Raw genomic sequence first — 16,081 nt, 5'->3', positions numbered from 1 at the left:
GTTTTTAACCTTAACCCCTACACTAAAAATTTAGAAATTCATCATTTTTCCCTTTGATGCCACAAAACATGGTGTGAGGAAAGGTGCTCAGGACTGAAGGACAGCGTGTGTGAGGCACACACACTGAGATCAGACGGCACAGGCCTGGGAAGAGGTGGGCTTGCTGATGGGAGATGAGGTGGAGACGCGCGGGAGACTGGCAGGACGAAAGCGGGGCTCTGGTGATCCGAAACCCTGTCAGCAGGCGTGGAAAGGAGGGTGTAGGCACAGCCTAGCTGCAGCAGCGGGGACCAGAGGGGAGGCACATGGCAGGTGGGAGATGAACCACGCTGCCATGTGCCTCCCCTCTGGCACACTGGTGTCGCTTAGGAGACACCCCAAGAGCCGTTAGGGTCCATGTGGCACCCCCAGGTCATCTGTGAGGCTGCTGGGAACCCAGCATTGGAGCCACGTGTCCTCAAAGAACCAGAATTAGGGCCTCAGAAGCCTCCACCGCAGCCTTGGTGGTTTGCTTTGAGCTGTGGCAGCTCCAAGCCCAGGGTTGGGGGCAGGACCCACAGGCTCCCCAACAGGAGGGTCAGCCTGTTCCCCCCACCCTCACCCCCAGCATTGTCCACTCTACTCAGACCTCCCAGTCCAGACAGTCCCTAGAGATACTGGCCCCAAATGGCTGCCACATCCGCCAGGGCTGAGGTCATGCCTTCCTTGCCTGCACAGCCTGGTCTCAGCTCCCGAGGGCTAGAGATCACGACAGGGCTGACAGCCAGGGCTGTGGAAGAGTCCTGCCCACAGTGTGGCTCAGCTGAGACCGTCGGTGGACACAGGGGCCATCCTTCAGCCTGACGGCTGCACCCAGAACCGAGGGCCCTCAGGAAGGAAGGGGAGGGCGATCATGCCCGGGGTCAGCGAGTGGGCCTGAGGTTGAGCCCCTCCTCTGCCTTCACCGTGGGGAAGGGCTGCCAGGTAGATGGTCACCGGAGCAGCCCCTGTGGAATGAGACTGCACTGGGCCTGCTGCCTGCACACACCAGAAAACCACACTGCAGGGGTTTACAAAGGACAAGAGTTTATTTCTCTGCTGAGTACAAAGTCCAGAGAAGGCAGAAGTTCTGCACCGGTGGTCAAGGTCTCAGGGAGCCAGACTCCCCTGCCTGCTCCATCGAGGTATAAGCCTCTCTCCTCAAGGTCACTTTCCAGGGTCCAAGTTGCCACCAAAATCTGGGATGAGTGACCAGGAAGCAGGGGGCCGAGCAAAAGGGCAGAGCTCCTGACTGTTACATGCTCTGTGTCCCTGTCATCATCCAGAACGCAGGTTCATGTCTGCACCAGATGCAGGAAGCTGGGACACACAGTCTTATTTAGCCAGGCACCCCCCGCCAAAAGAACCCCCGATACCAGGAGACAACCGCAGTATCCGCAGTGACAGTGCTGGGCAGGCTGCCTCATAGAGGAAGTAACCGCCCCCCCCCATGCCTTCATTGTACACCTGGGCTGATGAGACCCCGCCTCAGCCAGGAAGACCCGGGTGTGGCCACTCTGCTGCTCTGTAGCCAAACCCCAGGGTCCACTTCCCCACCCCACCCCCGCCAGAGGGCCCTAGCCCTGGGCCTGCAAGGACTCAGAAAAGCAAAACTGGACAGTTTCTGGGCAAATTCCAACCCCAAATCTTTAGCCCGGCACTTGAGAGGAAGCCAAGGTCACCCCAGTCAGGTGACCTTGGGGGACCCCTGGGCCCAGACTCACAAAGCAGCAGAAAGACTGAGGCAGAGACAGCCCAGCAAAATGGGGGAGGGAGCCAAGGTCAGCACCTCCAGGGGAAGGCTGGAAGGCAGGTCCCAGGCACTCACAGACCGGGAATGACCACACAGGCAGGTGGAGGAGGGGCCAGCCCCGCCTGCCTGGGCTGGACTCAACCCCAGCTCCGCTGAACTCAGTCCGGTCCTCAAACACAGAGGTGGCGTCCTAAGGCCCCAGGGCACTCAGACTTGACCATTGTGGGGCCAGAGCCTGGGAACAACAGCAGGGGACCGGGGTGGAGATGGGGGTGGAGGGTTCCAAAAGTCTAGCCCACGGCTAGACTGCCAGCTGGGACAGTCAACTCCTGCGGCTCCATCTGAGGGACACCCCACACCAGCTGCTGTTCAGTTCACCTCTGGGGACCAGTGCAATGCTCGTGGCATGAGCTAGCAAGGCCCCCTTGGAACCCGCACACCCACCACACAGATTGGTCAGTGTGAAGGTGAGTGCCACCCACCCTCATCGACACCCCGCTGTCTGTGCTAGGGGTCCGAGCTACACCTGCAGACAGCCCATCCTGGTTTGAGAGAGGCTAAACTCCACCCCTTTCTGCATCAAGGAGAAGACCCACAGGGGTGCCACGAGGTACCCCCAACACCAAGGTCAGGGTTAGGTTATTCACCTGACTCCTCAGCTGAAGCCAGCAGGCCAAGTATACAGTGTCCACTCTCCAGACACAAGGCCCCATTCCCTGAACCCTAGCTCAGGCCTGACCCCAAGCTCCTGAAGTCCCTCTCCCTTCCCCAGGAGAGGGCAGGGCACCCTAAGCAGGGTTCAGGGTAAAGGTGGGCCAGGAGGCTGCCCGAGGAGGGGCATCAGGATGGCAGATCCCCACAGGTCCCACAGGAGAGACAGCCAGGAGGCAGCACAGCACCGCGCCGAGTCCCATCGTGCCTGACGGGCACACGTGGCCTGGGCTCCACGCTGGTGGCACTGAAGCTGGGGTCAGGCCCGCGGAGCGGGGGCCCAGCCTTCCTTCCTCAACACACAGGGTTGCCCAGGCCCCACTCCTGGGGCCCAGCCCACACCCCACGGGTGCCAGCATGAGAGGCCTCCAAGGTCGGAGAAGCCCCAAGTCCACTGGCTGCAGATGGCCAGAGCAGGCCTGGGGCCACAGTGGCTCACCCCGTGATGGGGCACACCTGCCCCCTTCCTTGGCCACGCCCTCCCTGTGCCCTGCCCCAGGGTGGGCAGCTCAGATATAGTGATACCTGGTGTGCCTGACCTCCCTGGGGCAGAAATGGACATGGGGTTCCAGGCATGAAAACCAGCACAAGCCCCCAAGCCCATCACTCAGTGGCCCCCGGGGCCTGCAGCCCCTCCTTTGGGCAGTCTGTGTCTCTCAGGGTCAGGGGGTGCTCAGGACCTGAAGCCCCCACACCGCGGAAACACAGAGCCAGGGAGGCCTCCCCACAACTACAGACCTCACAGCTGGCTGGCTCTTTCAGATCCAGCCTGGCTCCCGAGATGGACAGGCCAGCACCTCCCCCTGGGCACCTCCTCCTCCAAGGCTCCTTTGGGGGTTGCAGGCATTCACCCCTGCAGACAGGAGTCAGTCCCCTTTGACCCACCCCCTCCTCTAATGCCTCTCCCAGGGTCACCGATACATTACAACTGCCCTGACCCCACCCAAACCCCTTTCTTCTGCTTGGCTGGACCATGCCTGCCCTTGGCAGAGTCTGTCAGCAGTGGGCAGACATGCTTCCTTGACATGCTTTACAAGTGGATGCAAATGCCTGCTCAAAGCTCCTGTGTGGCCCTCATGACCTCCAACACAACCGAGGCACTCCCTGGCCTTTTCAGTGTGCAGGGTACCAACCTGCAAGGGCAGGCACTGCAGAGGCCGCCAGGCCCATAGCAGATAAAGGCAGGGGGACAGTATGCCTTGATGGGGGCATGCTCCTCAAAGTGAGTGGAGCCCTACATTATCAGCAGGTGGGCCTCGACCCCGGGGGTTAAGGAAGAGGGGCTCAGGACACTGGCCACGGCCACACGATGCCTACGGTCTGGAGCTCCAGGCCTGGGGCTAGCTGCCCAGGGCCCTGACCAGGGAAGCCCTGCCCACCCCATCCATCAAACCTACACCAACCACCTCCTGAGGTCCCCAAAGGCCACAGCTCCCGGGCCTTCAATCTCCGTGGCCTCAGCAAGCTGGCACTGGGGGCTGGGTGGAAAGGAACCCAGGACTCCTGGAAGGCTGGAGTTGGGGGACCTCCAGAGTTTTATTTTCTCATGTTCCTTCCAAACACATCGTGCTGAGTCTCAAAATGGCAAAAGCCAAGATGCTCAAAATTTTAAAGCTCAACAGCTGATAACACACTTGATAATGAAATCAACAATATTTAGAAACAAATTGGATTAAATTCGTAAGTGAATAAATCATGCTTTTACATTTAATATAAAATGTGTTAAAAAAAAATTTACTTGCATGCCAAATTCTATTACTCTAGAGCATTCACAACAACAACAACAAAAAACCCAGATTCCAGATGGCTGTGCCTCCACCCTCCTTCTGCCATGGTGGTGATCACGGGCTTGCCCTATCCCCACTTTGGGTGTCACTGTGTCCCTGGGCAAAGGCTCTGGATTCCAAACCTTCCCGGCACACATTGACGTGGCACTGAATATGGGGCTCTGACACGCTGCTGTGGCTTCCTTATACACTTCGGGTGCTGCAGGCCTGATCCACCAAGGCCACCCCCACCCCCCCACAACACTGACCCTCTGGGCCTCTTCACTGGTGCAGGGCCTGAGCCACACTTCTGTCCCACATAAGCCTCCATCAGTGGCCATGGCAGCTGTGACAGTGATGCAGAAGTAAGTACCCCCCTCCCCAAATCTAAATGCAGAGGGGAACAGGGACCCAGACTGACTGCCAACTCCCACCTCCCAGGTATGCTGGTGCCAAGGCAGAGGACACAAAAGGCAGGCTGCCCACCCCCACCCTCCGCCCCCAGAACTGTCTTCCATCCCCAACTCCTCAGATGCCCCTCAGCCCAGGCTAGTTTTACGGGCACACTTGACACCTTGGACAGGGCCAGAGGAACTGGATGAATGGAAGGGGCCACCATCCACTGGCTGAGAAAACTATATGGAGAAGAAAGCAATGACTCGAAGACTTCAATCACAAATCAACCCATCCATCCGGAGCCACCAAGCCCCATGCTGGTCTGTCCTGTCCTTTCCCCTGATATTTGATCCATCTCCAAGCTACACTGGTTCCTTCCCCCACAAGAGGGCCTTGAATCTGTTCCCTTCTCTTCCTTGCGGCACCTACCATTTCACACGCCCGTCTAGAGTGGGAGCGCACCTTCTTCTCCCCCCACTAACAGTCACGAAACGTTGACTGCCTGCCAGGCGCAGCTCGGAGAGGGGAGGGACACAGAGGTAAACAAACCCGCAAGCCCTGGCCCGCTCAGCGCCAGGTTTTACTCCGACAGCCTCCTGCCTGGTCCTGGGCCTCTAACCCTCAGCTTCCTGCCTTTGCCAGAAGGCCCTGACAGTGCAGGATGAAGCCTTGGCGCCGTATGTTGCACAGGTTCTCTGTTCCTCCAAACGCTAAACTCCACCTTCCTAGTCCCGGTTTCTTCCAAGAAGCCTTCGCACCATTTGTTCCTTCTGCCGAGCATGAAGGTAGGCCTCAGCGGCCTCAGGCCTTGTTCTACTGCAGGCCTCAGCGGCAGGGGCAGCTCCTCGGAGGCGCGTTCCCTTCTGCACACTGTCTTCCACCCTGCCTTCTGCAGCCCGCTCGTTCCGGCTACACTACCCCCTGCCTTGTCCTTCCGGTACAATTCCGCTGGCACAGAATCTGCGCATACAGGGTCACCCCTCACGCCATGAGCGGTAATTGCACGAACCCATCCCCGCAACTGCCCTGCTCGCGAAGCCGCCTCCGCCCTACGAGTGCCCACGGCAAGCCGCCAGAGCGTGCAGCGCCTGCGCACTCTTCCTCCAACCCCGCCGCCGGGCCGCCCGGGACCCTCCACGAAGCAGCGGGGTCCGGAGCCCAGCGACCCGGGACGCCGCCAGGCCCGCAGCACGGCCGGTGCGCACGCTCACGGAGAGGGGCGGGCCCGCGGCCGCCTTAACCCTCTCCGCGCCAGCCAGCGAACTGCCCGCACGAACCAGCCCTCCCAGCCGCAGAGAGCTGCCAGCTTGATGGCCCCACGAGGCGTGCAGCCCGCCCGGGGCAGCCCTGGCCGACCCTCCGGAGTAAGCGCCCCGACGCGTCTCTTCCCAAACAGGCCTTGGCCCTTTAACATTCTCGCTCGCGCCCATTGGCCGAGGGGCTCGACGTCATCGCTGCGCGCCGGACGACCGCGCCTTCCCGCTCCCTAATCCTGACGCCAGAGCTGCGCCGCCCTCTGAGGCTGAGAAGAGCGGGAGGAGGTCGCGGCGGCGGGAAGATGTAAGTAGCGGGAATCCAACCCCATCCGAGCTTGGGGGCCCGCCCGCCAGGTTCGGCGGGGCGCATCGTGGAGCCGGCCCGCTCCCTGGCCACGCGGTGGTGACGGCGGGGCCTGTGGCTTCGCTCCTGGTTTGAGAAGAAAGAGTGTGGCCCGGGGCGGGCTGAGTGGGAGGCGCCGAAGCTGCGGCCCGGAAGTGGTCGGGGCCGCGGCGGGCGGAAGGGCGCCCTCGTTTCCTCGGCTCTGCAGTGGGATCAGTGAGGCCCGCGGGATTCGGAGCGGCCGGGAACTCGGCCTCCGCCGTCCGGGCCCTCTCACCGGGCTGGAGACCCAGGCCCGCAACGCCGGGCCCTGCCCTGGAAGCGCCCGCGGCCCGGCTCCTGGACTGGGGAGTTGTGAGTGAACGCGGACGCGGGGCGCCGAGGTCGCGTGCGGGGCCGGGGCCGGTGGGTACGAGATGCTTTTTGGGGTGCCCTGGGTGACCGACTGACCCTCCCTTTGAAGCCATTAATTTCAAACATCGACTCCACGAACGTCTGGGGGGTTCCTGTGTGCCGTTCCCAGTGCTAGCCCTTGGGGATACGGCCCCTAATGTCTTGGAGCCCAGTTTGACGGGTAACCCCAAAAGAGAGGATACGGAAAGGTTAAATCGACGGAGCAGAGGCGTGGCCTTTTCCAGTCTCTCATAAATTGTACCTGAAATTTACTTTTAAATAGAGAACGTGCTCCGAAGATGTGAGCTGAAATGCCATGTACTCGAGATATAACTAATTGTTCTCTCCTATTTTTGGCTGTTGGACGCGCACCTTTCCAGAGGATGGGGGAGGTAACCACGGTCCTGTGACCTGAACTTGTGTAAATAGAATCAACCTTTGCTTTCTAGCCCTCTGGCCACACCCAGAAAAGCCTTCCCTTACTCTGTGGTCTTAATTGAGTTTTAAGAATAAACGGTGGTGCTTGTTTTCACAAACTACAAAGAGCACATCTTTAGGACTGGGGTGGGGCCCTGGAATATGTATTCTAAGTCAGCTGTGTAATAAGGTAGCCTCTGACCACACGTGGCTACTGAGTACTTGAAATGTACCTAGTTCAAATAGATGTGTTTAAAAAGCTTAGCATGGGGAAGCATGGATATTTTATTAATCATTTTGTATGCTGATTGGTGAAAAGACTGTTCGGGGTGTAGTGTGTCAGATAAATACATTACTCACAGTTAACTTCATCTGTTAACTAATGCTTTTTTGCAACGTGGCTCCAAGAAAATTTTAGAGTACTCTTGTAGCTGGCTCTCTCTCTATTGGACAGTGCTACTCTTGGTGATCATAATGGGGGCAGTCCAGGGACCCCTGCTGATCATTCAGAGGTTGTGTGACTTCAGAGCCAAGAGTTTGCCTCAGAGAAAAGTCTCCAAAGCCTTTCTCCTAATATTAGCTAACATCTGTTGAGCCTTAACTAGATCCTCAAGACTCTTTTATCCGTTAATTTGGTTTATATTGTTGACAGCTATGAAGTGTAGGGACTGTCTGTCTCTCCTTAATGCTGATGAGAAATTGAGGCTCAGAATGATTAAGGGATTGATACAAAGACACAACAAAGCCTTGAATCAGACCCCCAAGCAGGGGGACTTCAGACTCTTAAGCACTGAATTATATTCAGTGATTGTCCAAGCAAGCATGCTAACCGTTACAACGTGGCTGAGTGTTACAGACAGGTTACTGAGTGTCTGTAGTGCCTCTTTTTTTTTTTTTTTTGGCTTCTTTTTTTGTATATGCCCTCTCATTTTAAGACATAATGTCTAAAAAGACTTTATAGCCCTGGAAAAGAACAGCACAGGTAATACTCTCTTTTGCACTCTCATTTGTTTGTCCACAGCTGGGCACTCTTTCTTGAGTCAGAATGTTTATCCAGCATTTTGGCAGCACTGCGCACATGGAAACAGGATCCCGATTGGTGGGCTGTGTCCAGGTTACTTACAGGAAGGTGAGATAGGAGTAGTTGAGGCTAACATTCTGAGATCTTTGCTTCCACAACTCAAACAAATTGCGCAAAACCTCACTGGAAATACTTAAAGCCAACAGCCCCAGGAAACAGAGCACATAATGAATTAATAGTTTGTTCTTGAGTAGTAGTTACTGATGACCTTTTACTGAGTACGTGCTGCAGCCCTGGAACTTAGCTAAACCCTTACATGTGGTGAATGCATCCATTTCCAAAAATGTGAGCACACAGAAAAGCTGAAAAAATTCAGTGCACCAAATAGTCACAGAACCACCACCTAGATTCTACAGGTTACATTTCTGTTATGTTTTGTCTCACTTTACTACTTTTTAAATGTTCATGGGGGATGTTTCATTTGTTTAGTTATTAAATGTTTTGATACTGGTACCAGTCACTTGAAATGGTTTTTGCTTCCAGTCATAATATCTATCCAATGTATCCTGCAAAGATTCCAGCAGTGAAGCGAGGTCGAATCCTGTCACTTAGGGTTTTCTCTGCTCTGCCTGCAAATGTGCTCCTGTAGTGTCTCTAAAGGACTGTAGAGGGCTCACCGTAAAACTGGTGAGAAATGGGCGTTGTACTACCTATCAAAAAACAGGACCCCACCACCCACACCATTGCTTAAGAAAAAGACAAGCTGAGCTGACGGTTCTTCACCTGCCTCCTGTGGGGGCAGGATCCCCTGAGGAAATGGACCCGGCCCAGGTGTTCCTGGCTTGGTAGATGCACACTGCTGACTGTGTTCCTTGTTGCCTGCTCCTATGCTCAGCTTTTGACTGCAAAGTAGATTTGTTGCCTTGCCAATTTACTCTGTGAATCCTTTTATCTTGTTATTAGGCTGCACTTTGGCGTAAATTGCAATCGATTAGGGATCGTTTCTCAGACTCAAGTTAGACGTGAGAGTTCAGATAAGTGAGGCCGCCATTGCTGCTTTGAACACCTCAGAAGGGGAGAATGGATTTATCAGGAGTGAAAAAGAAGAGCTTGCTAGGAGTCAAAGAAAATAATAAAAAGTCCAGCACTAGGTAATCCTTCTGTCAGATTTTTCTAGTGCTACTTTGGGGGTGCTCGTTGCTAGGGACCCTCAGAAAGGGGGACATTGGAAATATCTTGAATTTTACAGTGAAAGTGTCCTAAGCCACAAACCATTTTGCTCTGTGGTGGTCTGGGGTTTCTGTAGCCCTTTGCATTCCCTTTTGGGTTGTGCTGTGGTTTCAGGGTTCAGCCCAAGGGGCATGTCATCTCACACTCTCCCTCACTGTCCAGGGCGCCTTCTCCCACCAAACGCAAAGACCGCTCTGATGAGAAGTCCAAGGACCGCTCTAAAGATAAAGGGGCCACTAAGGAGTCGAGCGAGAAGGATCGCGGCAGGGATAAGACTCGGAAGAGGCGCAGCGCTTCCAGCGGGAGCAGCAGCACCAGGTGGGGCTGGCAGGTCAGGGCCTTACTTCCAAGGCCATGGCCCTCTTCTTTCCCAAAGAGCCTGCAGAGTGTTCTTTCTTTTTATTGATAAACAAAGCACTCAGATTACTAATTTATGGCAGACTGGTCTGGGCTTTGCTCTGGTCATACAGAGGACGGTGTTGGTATGGGTTTTTTTTTCTTTTTTGGAGGCATTAGGAATGCAATGTCTTGAGTTACGCTTTTCTCTCGAGTGCTTTTGATTTGGAGTTGTGGTTGGATCATCCTAGCCTGGCTCTTTCCTTTTCCTTCTGTTGAAAACCAGCCTGTGTCAGTCGGTAGCTGCCTTCCAAGCTGAGCTGGGGGCTCTGACTTGCAGACTGCTCCTTTTCCTCCCAGTAGGCAAGGCTTCTGTGTAGGTAGGAAGCAGTCCTGTCACTGCACGGTGCATATGCTGTTTCTGTCCCTGCGAGGGCTTTGTTAGGATGGGGCTGGAGGGTGTGCGTGGGTGCTGGGGAAAGCCTTGAGGCTTGAGAACACGAGCCCAGTGCTTCCTCTTGACTTGTCTGCGGTGAGGCAGCACTGCTCCCGCTGGTGACCCCTTCCTCTCGCCCCTCAGGTCCCGGTCCAGCTCTACCTCCAGCTCAGGCTCCAGCACCAGCACGGGCTCCAGCAGCGGCTCCAGCTCGTCTTCGGCTTCGAGCCGCTCGGGAAGTTCCAGCACGTCTCGCAGCTCCAGCTCCAGCAGCTCCTCGGGCTCCCCAAGCCCTTCTCGGCGCAGACACGACAACAGGCGGCGTTCCCGCTCCAAGTGAGCCCCCTTCCAGCCCCTCTTCTCCACGGGGGACTGGTCAGTTCAGGGGATTGCCTCCAAAACTCATGAGTTATCTGGGACCTAAATTTACAGACTGGGGCTGTAAGGTTACCATTAGTTATTACCAAGGTAGACCAAAAAAGGAGTTTCACTGTCTTAATAGGATTCTGTATTTTTCAATTAGGTCCAAACCACCCAAAAGAGATGAAAAGGAAAGGAAAAGGCGGAGCCCTTCCCCTAAACCCACCAAAGTACACATTGGGCGGCTCACCAGGAATGTGACCAAGGTGAGGAATCCTGCTTCTGTTCAGTGGACATTGGGGTGATTCTTGCAGATGTTTAAAATGGAAAATGAGAAGCCCGCCTCTGCCAGAAGGTAAACGTAGAATGCAGGATTTCTGAGGGCTGAGTTGGTGGCATGTGACCAAGTAGAGCACTGGTTACTTCTTTTAACAGAATATATTTTGTGTGTGCTGAGGGTGTGGTCATTGTGTAGCAAGTTCTCTGACTTCTACACAAGTGATGGGAGGGTGAGCCTAAGTGACCCTTCTTCCTCCCTAGGATCACATCATGGAGATATTCTCCACCTATGGGAAAATTAAAATGATTGACATGCCTGTAGAAAGGATGCACCCCCATTTGTCTAAAGGCTACGCCTATGTGGAGTTTGAGAATCCAGACGAGGCTGAGAAGGCGCTGAAGCACATGGACGGAGGTAAGTCCAGCCCTGCTCTGACCTGTCCCAGACCAGCTGTCCACCATACCTGGTGTGATGAGAACTGATTTCCAGTCTGGCTGCATGTGAGAATTTCCTTGGAGCTCTGTCAAGATTCCAGTTCTTACTCAGTGGGTGTGTGTTTACCAAAAACATGTTTTACAGGGCCTTATTCTTGAAAAAGTATTCACCAAATATGAATATATTAACATTTTAATAATATTTCAATCTGTTAAAACTTAAGGATCAAATGAAGTTTTTTTTTTTCTTCACAAAGTATTTGACTACAATGAAACATTTTTATATGGGAATGTTTTCTTTAATCTTGAGTTACTTTCTGTATTGCTAAAACTTAGCATTTTTAAGATAACTTTCTAAATCCACAAATTTTACCTCTTTCCTAAAATGCATCTTAACTGTTGATGACGTTTACAGCCACTTTGTATTGGCTTTGACAACCTTTGAAGGACTGTGAACATCTGTCAGTCGTTTTGCAACTCGAATAGGCAGCATTTTAAGGAATGTGGGTTTCCCTGGGCCCTTGCTGCTTCTGTCCTTCAGGCAGCTGAGCTGAGCCAGGACTGCCCGAGCCCCACATGGACTGCCAGGCCGAGTAGGGAGAAGAGTCTGAACCCCTGAGAACCTTGGCATCCTTGGAGGCCCTTACATGTTTGAAAGATAATTGCCCTTGAACCCTGGTAGAGTTTGTATAGTACAAAATTTTCCTTGGTACTTCTAAGTCTTTCGATCTCCTTAAATCCCCCTGGAGTGTTTTTAGGAGTTCAGCATAAACTGGGAGCCGTCACTCTGCAGGCATCAGCTCTTAACTTTGTGAGTCATGCCTTTGTTTTAGAGACTGTCAGTCTTGTGTTTGACGGAGTCTGAGCACTTGCTAAAAATTTAGGAGGCTTAGACACATTCAGGATGTGTGTGATGATAAATATTCCACCTTGTCTTAAGATTCTGGTAGGACTTTTTCTCTGTCTTCTTGTATTGTGCTGAATGGAACCACTCAGTCTCCAGAAAGAAATGGAAGGGCTTGGTTTTTACTGGCAGGTAGCTAGAGGATAAGAGAAGGCAATGGAACCCCACTCCAGTACTCTCGCCTGGAAAATCCCATGGACGGAGGAGCCTGGTGGGCTGCTGTCTGTGGGATCGCACAGAGTCGGACACGACTGAAGCAATTTAGCAGCAGCAGCTGGAGGATGACTTTTCTCCTTTTTTTCTCTTTGTTTTTTTTTTTTCTTTGTTGTTACACAGTCAGTACCCATGTAATACCTAACCAGGAATAGCTTTTGGCCTGGGCTTCCCTGGTGGCTCAGACAGTACAGCATCTATCTGCAATGCAGGAGACCCGGGTTCGATCCCTGGCTTGGGAAGATCCCGTGGAGAAGGAAATGGCAGCCCACTCCAGTATTCTTGCCTGGAAAATCCCGTGGACGGTGGAGCCTGGTAGGCTACCGTCTGTGGGGTTGCAGAGTCGGATGTGAGTGAGCGACTTCACTTTCACTTTCATGGGCCAGGGCCACCTTAGTGGCCTTTCAAGTATGTTCCGAACATAGGTGCACATCTTGGATTTGTACTGACGTGAGTCAGTACCTCAGAAGTTCTCTTGAAAGCAGAAGCTGAGAAGGTAGAAGAGCCTGCCACCCACCCTTTGGGAACACACTAGCTGTGCTTGGTCCCCTGGGATTGTTGGGTCTCTGCCTCAGTTTCCTTCATTCTTTCTCTCCCTGAGACCCTGCAGGTTCATCATGCCCCATTCTGAGCGGCCCCCCCATGCAGTTGTGCGGTTTCATTCACTTGTGTGGCTTAGTACTGGCTGTACACAGACTCCCCCCACCCCCCAGGCACTTTTTGCATACTTTCTTTAGACAGACTTGAAGTCTCCTGAATATCCTGTCCTTTGTTCCCTACCCCAGAAATAGTTCCTTCTTTGTCTAATACAACCCTTCCCCCCTCCCCTCCACCCCCAAATCACACCTCATCCAGACACCTGGTGCCGATCATCCTTCACCTGACCCATTAGCAGGCTCCCGGGATTGTCCCTCCCCGTCATCCCTTGAGTACTTATATTTCACCCCATCTCTGTCCTGCTGAAGCCCGCTCCTCGCTCCTGTCTTCTGCTCTGTTCCTGTTGCTTGCAAGGAGGACGTCCAGGTGCAGCACCAGCTTCCAGCTCAGGGTGGGGGCACAGCCCTCCCCTCGCTTAGCAGGCTCCTCCCTGTTCTTTAGGTGCCGACCTGAACGGGCTTCCCCAGAAGGCTATCCAGCACACCAAGATGGAGTCCTGGGTTAGGCTTCTGCCCCGAGTGGGTCTCCTGAGGAAACCTCCAGTGATAGTGATTATGAGCTTTTTCGCTGTGACCAGAGTGGGTTGTCCTTGTTCCCCCAGGCTCCTTTCTTTCTTGCCCACCAGGGTAGGTGCTTGTTAGATAGGTATTTTGTGACTTTACCCTTTTTTCAATAGGACAAATCGATGGCCAGGAGATCACTGCCACCGCTGTGCTGGCCCCCTGGCCCCGGCCACCCCCCCGGAGATTCAGCCCTCCCAGGAGGATGCTGCCACCTCTTCCTATGTGGCGCAGGTCACCCCCACGGATGAGGAGAAGGTGGGTCGCTCTGGGGTTTCATAGGGGACTGATTAGGACCAGTTTCCCTTTATTGACAAAGTGAGGGGGCAGTGACTTCGGGGCCTTGTCCAGCCCTGCCTGCCCCCTGATGGGGGTGGGAAGCAGCATGGGCACAGGAGGCCTTGGAGGTCCTCGAGTTCCTTCCAGCCCGGGAAGGAAGAGCTGCTCGACTGAGGGATCCGCAGAGGCGCGGCCTCTCCCCACCCTCTGTGAGAAGACCCGAAGGGTCAGAGGAGTAGGGAACAGCCTTGGCAGAGGCCGGGGTTGAGCCGTCCCTCCTCTGCTAGCGCTGGCCAGCTGCACCTCACGGCCCTCCGAGATAGAACCCTTAGTCTCCGGAACGTTTCCGTCTGCCCCAGGCCTTCTGTCGGCACCACCCAGAGGGATCTAGCTGTGTGACTGGCAAGTTAGAGCCATGCCGCTCTGTGTGAAGGCGGCTGCACCCCTGTGGTCATGGGCGTGGGTTTCCGGTCTGACACTGTGTCCTCCTCTCCTCACAGGTCGCGCTCCCCACGCCGTCGCTCGCCCGCGCGCCGTCGGTCCCGTTCGCCTGGGCGCCGCCGCCACCGCAGCCGCTCCAGCTCCAACTCCTCCCGATAGGCAGGGCCCGGAGCTCCGCTCCTGCGACTCCCTCCCACCGCTCTAGTTGGTTTCCAGAGGGGTCACAGGGAAGAAATCCCTCCCTCGGGGCAGGCTTCAGGGTGGAGGCAGCGATCAGACATCTCCCTAGCGGCGGGGTTCCAGCGGCAGGAGTGTTGTGGGTCTGGGGTCGTGCTTGTAAAGATGCTCTCCAGTTTTCTAGCTAGAGCAATTCCACGTTTCTAGTTCCTGAGAGTCAGTTTAGTGGCAGAGCCAGCAGGGGTGAGCAGGGGACTCCAGGTGGGGGGATAGCCCCAGCCGGGGAGCCCATTTTCCCATTCCACAGGTGACCTGGGGCCGGCCTCGGGGTCCCACAGGAAAGGCATGCTTTTAGGCAACTGCTATTCCTGTTAGCCTGGCCCAGCCTGAGTCCTCTTCTAACCTCTAGGGTCAAATACCACCCCCACCCCCATCATCTGCCCAGAATGGTTCTTTACACACGTAGCCGTGTGCAAGGACACACACACAGACCCCTCTTTCTGAAATTGTTGAGAGCCAGCTCTGCCAGGTCATCACAGAACCCCACCCCCACCCCGACTCCACTGTGTTGGTATTCTTGGTGGTCTTGCTGGTTACCTTGGCAACATGTACATTGCTTTTTCAGCTTTTATTGTACAGTCAGTACTATAAATTTTGAGTTTTGTAACTTTGTAGCATTTTAGATGATGTTGTGTTTGTACTTTGTTGTGTAGATTAAAAGAACTGTGTTGAATAAACCTAGGATTAGAGTGCAATGTCTGCCGGGTTCACTGCCTCCTTCCTGCCCCTTGCCCCCCAGGGCCGCGTCAGTCGTGAGGGAATTAAACACAATTGCCTAAAATAAATGTTTGGTTTCATTTCCAAAGTCATAGCTGCAAAACACGTTAACCAGGAAAACTTTGAAAGTGTTTTATCTTAGTTCCCTGGCCAGGATCCTACCTCCTGCCTTGGGAGCACAGTCTTAACCACTGGACCACCAGGGGAGTTAGCAACTGTGTGTTCCAGGAGCCTTGAATTCTGCCCGACCAAAAAGATGGATCTCATTCACTGCTGTGTTCGATGGCCATGGAAAAATTTCCCCACCTCAAAAACGAGTTTGTTCCAGAAGAAAGAACGCTTAAGACATTATAATCCCTTGCCCCTTACTGTGCCAGCGTTTTCAAACCGAATGCCAGCACAGTGTGTGTTCAGCAGGATTGAGGGCAAAGGGAAGCGGTCGCCTCCCCCTCCCCCAGGAGGAGCCCCGGTGAAATGAGCTGCATCTTGAGAAGGTGAAAGTTGAGTTCTCTGTCACCGGGCTGTTCTGCCCCAGGCTAAGCTAGCAGCTGCAAGTCCGGTCGCCAGCAGGAAGTGGCGCTCCAGTGCCCACGCTCTGCGGGGTGGCCGGAGCCAGGTCCCCGCAGACCCTGGCCGCCGCTGAGCGCAAACCCCTGGCTCCGTGACTTACGTGCAGTCCAATCTGCCCAGACGTCCTGTTCCCCGGAGCCCGAGGCTCCGCCCTGGAGGAGCGGCCCGGGCCCCGGGGGCGGGGCGGACTGCAAGATCACACCCCGGCGCCGCGACCTGCCCATTCTCGGCCAAGATGGCGCTGGCGTCGGGAGTGCGCTTTGCCGCGCGCGCCCTGCTCCGTCCGTGTGCGTGACCGGCGCGGGGCGCGGGGCCGCGGGGGAGTGGGGGCTCCGGGCGCGCGGGATAAACAA

The 16,081-nt window shown here is 54.9% G+C and overlaps 1 protein-coding gene across 5 annotated transcripts; it reads left to right on the top strand.

Annotated features, from left to right (window-relative positions):
* The first annotated feature begins 6,055 nt into the window (after nt 1–6,055).
* RNPS1 (RNA binding protein S1, serine-rich domain) lies at nt 6,056–15,216 on the top strand. Of its 5 annotated transcripts, none has more exons than XM_010844833.1 (9): nt 6,140–6,204; nt 8,075–8,182; nt 9,038–9,225; nt 9,467–9,622; nt 10,221–10,412; nt 10,600–10,702; nt 10,977–11,130; nt 13,601–13,742; nt 14,264–15,216. In XM_010844833.1, the coding sequence occupies exons 3-9, from the start codon at nt 9,155–9,157 to the stop codon at nt 14,361–14,363; spliced, it is 918 nt and encodes a 305-aa protein (XP_010843135.1). In that variant the 5' UTR covers nt 6,140–6,204; nt 8,075–8,182; nt 9,038–9,154; the 3' UTR covers nt 14,364–15,216. The 5 variants fall into 5 exon arrangements, with proteins under 5 accessions (XP_010843147.1, XP_010843123.1, XP_010843135.1 ...); XM_010844836.1 differs by lacking the exon at nt 6,140–6,204 and adding an exon at nt 6,221–6,597; XM_010844821.1 differs by lacking the exon at nt 8,075–8,182 and having other exon boundaries at nt 6,106–6,204.
* The last annotated feature ends 865 nt before the right edge of the window (nt 15,217–16,081 follow it).

This window comes from Bison bison, unplaced genomic scaffold (genome assembly GCF_000754665.1).
Source record: "Bison bison bison isolate TAMUID 2011002044 unplaced genomic scaffold, Bison_UMD1.0 scf7180017848286, whole genome shotgun sequence".
NCBI classification, from domain to species: domain Eukaryota; kingdom Metazoa; phylum Chordata; class Mammalia; order Artiodactyla; family Bovidae; genus Bison; species Bison bison.
This window is presented reverse-complemented; position numbering and strand designations above follow the sequence as displayed.

Excerpts from the sequence above, each read along its gene's own strand:
- RNPS1 (XM_010844821.1), top strand. The coding sequence starts at position 9,155 with ATGGATTTATCAGGAGTGAAAAAGAAGAGCTTGCTAGGAGTCAAAGAA. Across the intron at positions 10,703-10,976 it reads TCACCAGGAATGTGACCAAG|GATCACATCATGGAGATATT; the intron begins GTGAGGAATCCT and ends CTTCCTCCCTAG. Across the intron at positions 11,131-13,600 it reads GCTGAAGCACATGGACGGAG|GACAAATCGATGGCCAGGAG; the intron begins GTAAGTCCAGCC and ends TTTTTTCAATAG.